At 35.1% G+C, this 6,000-nt stretch overlaps 1 protein-coding gene across 1 annotated transcript in view; it reads right to left on the reverse strand.

Moving 5' to 3' along the window:
* APAF1 (apoptotic peptidase activating factor 1) overlaps positions 1–6,000 on the reverse strand; it is a 69,873-nt gene that overhangs the window by 14,950 nt on the left and 48,923 nt on the right. Inside the window, exons 21-22 of the mRNA XM_006914569.3 lie at positions 3,678–3,794; positions 1,942–2,067 (exon numbers count right to left, since the gene is read on the reverse strand). Of these exons, the coding sequence (XP_006914631.2) occupies positions 1,942–2,067; positions 3,678–3,794 (243 nt within the window). The remainder of the gene's footprint in view (positions 1–1,941; positions 2,068–3,677; positions 3,795–6,000) is intronic.

Genomic DNA, 6,000 nt, shown 5'->3' on the forward strand with positions numbered 1-6,000 from the left:
ACAAAAAAGAGAATAAAGTACGGAATGATGCTCCTACAGACCATGGAAGCAGACCAGAAAGAAGAATCTCCAGATAAGGCGCCAGCACAATGAAGTGCAAGATTACAGGTAAGAACAGGAGAGCAAGTGAAGGTTTACACACTAAACACTGAGACCCTACAACTACCCCTAGTTTTCTCCCCGCACTTAGCTCTAAGAACCTTCAGCCAGATCTGAAAAGACCAAACAAAAAAACCTAGAGATAGTGACAACAAAGGTTCCCCATCCAAGTCACCTTTCAGAGAAGGTCTCAGTCAACATACAGAGCTTTAAATCAGTCTTTAGTGCCTGTCTCTGGTAGCGAATGATCACTACACAGTCGAGGAAGGCCTTTAAAATAAGAAGCCAAAACAATGAAATGTAAAAAAAAAAAAACAACGTAGAGGGAATAGCAACTATCCAGAAAAATTAAATTTTGAGAAAAAAATTATATACATTCATAATAGAAGTATAATTTATATATTATTTATATATTTATCCATCTTCAGAGAAGAGAAGATATTTCATCTATGAAACAAGAACACAATGCTCTTCAAAAGTATTAAACACTAAGAATGAACTCTATGGCATTAAAAACATAATGGTGGAATGCGGTTAGCGTTAATATATTGGCTAGGTGGAAAACCAGAGGAGAGAAGGAGCAATTAGCGGGATCATTTTATAAACTATATAAATGTCTAACCAATGTACTGTATACTTGAAACTAATTAAAATAAATAAACATATTTAAAAATATATGTGTGTGTGTGTGTGTGTATATACATACATATATATATATATATAAAACAGTAGAAATAAAAAAAGGTTAGAAGATAAAGCTAAGGAAAAGTCCCAGAAAACAGAGCACAGTATAAAAAGATGAAATGTAGACAAGGAAAACTAGAATGTTCCAGAGAAAATGTTCCAGACTTCTCGACATAAGCTTTGGAACTTGGAAGAAGATGTGTCAATGTCTTCAAAGTTTATGGTCAAAATAATGTCCAAATACATCGTCAAAGATAGGATTAAATTGCATTAAGGCAGGAAACACATTCATGGTACATTTAGTCTACTTAGTCATTATAATGATACTAATGACCTGAACAAAATTTTGTTATAAATGTATTGAGATAATAGATTTTGATAAAGGGGTGCATGCATATGTTGAAGGTAGGACAGGTGGGAGGAGAAAAAAAGCTAAATTTTCATACAAGGAAGTCAGTAGATAAATCCTCAAAAGTAAAAATCAAGAATTAGCATTATAAGTATGTGATATGGTGACATAAAGGTAAATATCAATAGAAATATCTAGAAGCTAAAATAAAGGTGGTGCTTCTGGAGAATGAGAAATCAAAGAGTATTTTTCATAACAAGCCTATTACTATTTGAGTCTTAAAAGTATGTGCACTGGAACTTTGATAAAAAAGTAAATTTAAAAAGAACATATATAGTAGGCTTAAAGGCCTCTATTATCTACAATCCTTCACAATGGTAAACTATTCTTTTTTCACGTGCTTTCATCCCTACAATAAACATCTTACTCTTAAAAGGGAAGAATGAATTATTTCAATCAGATTTTACTGCTATAAAGAAAAATAAAGAGAAATTACATAAATGTGGCAAAAAGTATATTTATACAAATCCAAATACTTAAGCATATGGGAGAATTCCAATGAATCCTTGATTTTCAAAATAAACAACCTTCCAGTAGAGTGCTCTAAGTCAAAGTGTCTGCCTCACCCATAGAAAAATATGAAACACAAATGAATTTCACCTAAGCCCATGTGCATAGTCTGAATGTACGCCCAAAGTAATATGATCACAAAGAAGTATTTAAAATGCACACCAGATTTGAGCCCTAAATGACGTATTCCTTTGCTAGAGTCTGCATTATGTGTGTTAGGAGTTCATCCTCCGTCTTACCTGTATTGCAGAATCATCAGCACTTGAAATAAGAGTCTTTCCATCAGCTGTGAATTGGATGTGCCGGACAGTGTTCTTGTGCCCATCCCTGGATTGGAATATTCTGTTGTTTAGGAGTTCTAAAATCTTCAGAGTAGAAAACCACAGAAAATTAATATTAATTTTACACCCCGAAGATATTAAACTAAAATTAGACTACAGAAGGGTACAGAATTTCCATCTCATAGTGCTTTCAGTTTAACTAAAGACACACAACTGAATGTTACACATACATACACACACATCTGTGCACACATACCCTAAAATGAAACACACTGGACCAACCACACGGCAGTAGGAACAAGTGGTCCTTCTGAGTACTCAACTACCCAATTCATCAAACAAATGTCAGTCTGGGCTCAGCCTCCAAAAAAAAATAACATTTAAGATGGACGAGAGAAATGAAAAAAAAAAAAATCCTGGATGAGAGACAAGGCAAGTTCTTTATAAAACAATACAGAGACAAGATAAGATAAAAGATGAGGAGGCAGACAGGTAAAGAAAAAGAGGATGTGAGTAGGCTGGGAGGCAGTCACTGAGAAGATTTAAAAGGATTAATATGCCAGATGCAGAGATTAAGAAAGTAGTAACAGAACTCAAAAATATCAAAAAAGTTTTCAAATGAACTCATACCCCCCCAAAAAGTAAATATGGTTCCTTTGCCTAAACTGAAATGTACTCAAGGATGCCTAAGGAAAATACAGATGATGCTAAAATAGGAGACTGCAGAAATTCAAACCTAACCTGCATGTCTGAAAAAAGGTCTCTTAGAAAGCAAAGGGGAATTATGTGAATGAAAGCCTTCCCGAATGAGCAGTGGACGATCTCACAATTTCTATGGGAAGAGGGCAGGTTGGCATTTAATAGTTGAGCACGGACTTAGAGACATGGGTTTGAATCCTAGCTCTGCTACTTACTGATTTTATGAAAGTTGTGGAAACTAGGAGTTCAGACATCTGTGAAACAGGAGTGATAATACCTAACATCCAGGATATTACAATATTCGATTAATACTCTAAGGAATAATTCCAAAAGCCTGGATGAGAAAAAAGTGAGGGAAGCCAATGTTCTTTGATAAAATACTATATAACTAGAGAAAATATGCTTTTGTGATGAATTTCATTTGTGATGAAATCATTTTTATCCAAAATGATTTTAATATACTATCTTTTAGGTCTTAAAGCCTGACTTTATTTTTATTTATTTTGTCTTGTCTAGCAAGTTAAGAAGTTCAGGTGGTGAATAGGTGTATTTCTAATACCAAAAGTAGAACAGTGATGGTTGGTGAAACAAGAAACTTAAGGCAACCCTCCACTGATGTTCCCAATGAACCTTATCAATACCAAAATGAAAACAACTTACACTCCTAAACAGCTGAACTTCTAAGAGAAAAAAAAACATTCTGTGCATTGTTAACTGAATCTCTGATAGTATTCAATATACTGCAGAATAGCAAAACAACGAGGTAGAAAATAAGGAACACAAAAAGACAAAGTATGAGAAACAGTAGTAATGGGCAATCTGAAAAATATACAACCAACAGGATTGTAAGATTATTTTCAGTCTAACAAGATTAATTAATACATCATAGAAAGATGTATGTAGTACATAAATAAGTCTATAATGCCAGACATATAATTAATTTTACATAAATAACTACACTGCACAGAATGACTCTGAAGACTAGAACTGAATACCTCAAGGGCTCCATCGTTGCCTCCAAACGCAATGTACTGCAGATGTGGACTTAAGCAGCAGCAACTAACTTGAGCTTCAGCCAGATAATCAATCTGACTTGTTTTTCCGTTAATGAGCTAATGAAAAATAAGGTGCAATCAGGTATTAGGCTGTAAGAGCAGTTTTTGTTCTTTAGAACAGAGACTCGAATCGAGAAAAATAATAATAAAACACAGAAAATAACCAACAAGAGCTCCCAGGGGAATGACAAATCCCTACCCTAGTCTCTGCAGCTACATTTAGCACTTCACGCTTTTATTTCATTTCACTTTTGTGGTTCAAATACATTTTCATAAATAAAACGAGCTTTAAAAGGTTTAACAAGCAGCTGCTGTGCCCACCACCTGAGACACATCTGTCTGATTTGTAATCCCACAGCCAGCTCCACAACCCACTTTCCATTTCTTCACAAAGCCCATTTTAATAGGGCTATCGTTTGCAAAAATGCACTTTTCTGATATTATTCAAGGGGGCTGGTGAAATGAGACTGAGAAAGACATTGCATGAAAATACAAATTTAAATTTAAATGGGTTTTATAGCCTCCAAATCACTCACAAAACAGTATAAATTAAGATTCTCTTTTCTTTTAGGAGGAGGGGGCACTGGAGAAGAACCCATGAGCATAATTTGGGTGGCTGGACCTGTAATGCTTAAACCGAGATTACCTAATTTCATAATATGTACCAATGCTAATAATTATTTTTGCAAATCCCGCTAATAATGAAGTCTTAGCATTCAACTAAAACACGTGACCTGAGAGAAAACATTTCTCAAGCTTGAGTCAATTGTCAGATATCCTTTCTCTAAGTGTAACAACCTAAAAGTCTTGAATTTTTTTCACTATGAAATAAGCAGTAATCTTTGTTTTGAGTACAAGATTATATGGTCAATCAAGGTAGCTTTTTCTCTACAATATTTTACCCAAAACGTTCTGATCTACTAGACATTCTAATTAAAGACTGAACTACTGAAAGCTAACTATCTTCTCTCAAATTCAATTTCTATATTTTTTTAAAGTGGTGACTAAAAAACGTTTTGTTCATGTAAATTGAATTATTATTTGTCAGTTTAAGTATCCTTTAAACTCTCCCACAATCATTGACAAAGAATGATACTTTTACAGTCAGTTGACTTCTTTTTTAAGTCTCACGGTTATGACAACTGTTAAAGGTTGCACGAATTTAATAAAGAGAATACAAGCATGAGGACACTGAACTTGACAAGAAAACTCAGTGGAAAATATCCCAAGTGGTAGAACCAGTCTGCTAAAAATCAGTGACGAGGAATTCAGGTTCAATGCCACATCCCAATTCATCCCAGAAACACAGGGTATTAAAACTCCTTATCAACATGTTAAGGACAACAATAAAACTTGTAAAACACAGAATAAGCCATATTCAGGGGTGTCTCACAGTTTGATTCTGACCCTCATAGTGAACAAGGAGAAATCACAAACGCCATAGACAATTTACTCCCAGATATGTGTATCTCCAGAATTCGGATTCCACTCTGACCCTATAACCAGCTCAGTGACTTTTGAAGATGAAAAGGACATCATAGGTAAACAAAGTGAGGCTCAGAGAAGTGATGCAATTTACTCGACATCACAGAAGTAGCTGATGATAAAGCCAGAACTTACACCTTAAGTCTCCTAAGTGAACAGTCACTGTTTTCTCCGCTACATCACGTTGAGCTTTGCAGCTTTAGAACTTGTTAAGCTCTGTCCTCCTCTACGCCGGCCTGTCCCAACCTCTTGCTATCTCTCATGACCTCAATATGCATGCTCCCTCTATTTCTCTCCCTCTCTATTCTGTCTCTTTATTCTAGCTCTACTTCACTACCTCCTTTCATGCTCTCTCATGTTTCTTCCTCTCTTTCAATAACCAAATCAAGAAAAATCACATGTAAAAATGGTATAAGGTCGGATATAGACAGATCATCCAAACGGAAAATCAATAAGGAAATAACATCCTTAAATGACACATTAGACCAACTGGACATAATGACATAACTGACATTTACAGAGCCTTCTATCCCAAAACAGCTGCTTATACATTCTTCTCTAGTGCACATGGAACATTCTCAAGGATTGACCACATACTGGGACACAGAGATAGCCTCAACGAATATAAGAGGACTGAAATCATACCAACCATATTCGCTGATCATAATGCTTTGAAACTAGAGATCAACTGTGAAAAAAAGGCAGGAAGAACCACAAATACATGGAGATTAAACAACATGCTACTGAAGAATAACTGGGTCAGAGAAGAAATAAAAAG

This window comes from Pteropus alecto, unplaced genomic scaffold (genome assembly GCF_000325575.1).
Source record: "Pteropus alecto unplaced genomic scaffold, ASM32557v1 scaffold94, whole genome shotgun sequence".
Lineage (NCBI taxonomy): Eukaryota > Metazoa > Chordata > Mammalia > Chiroptera > Pteropodidae > Pteropus > Pteropus alecto.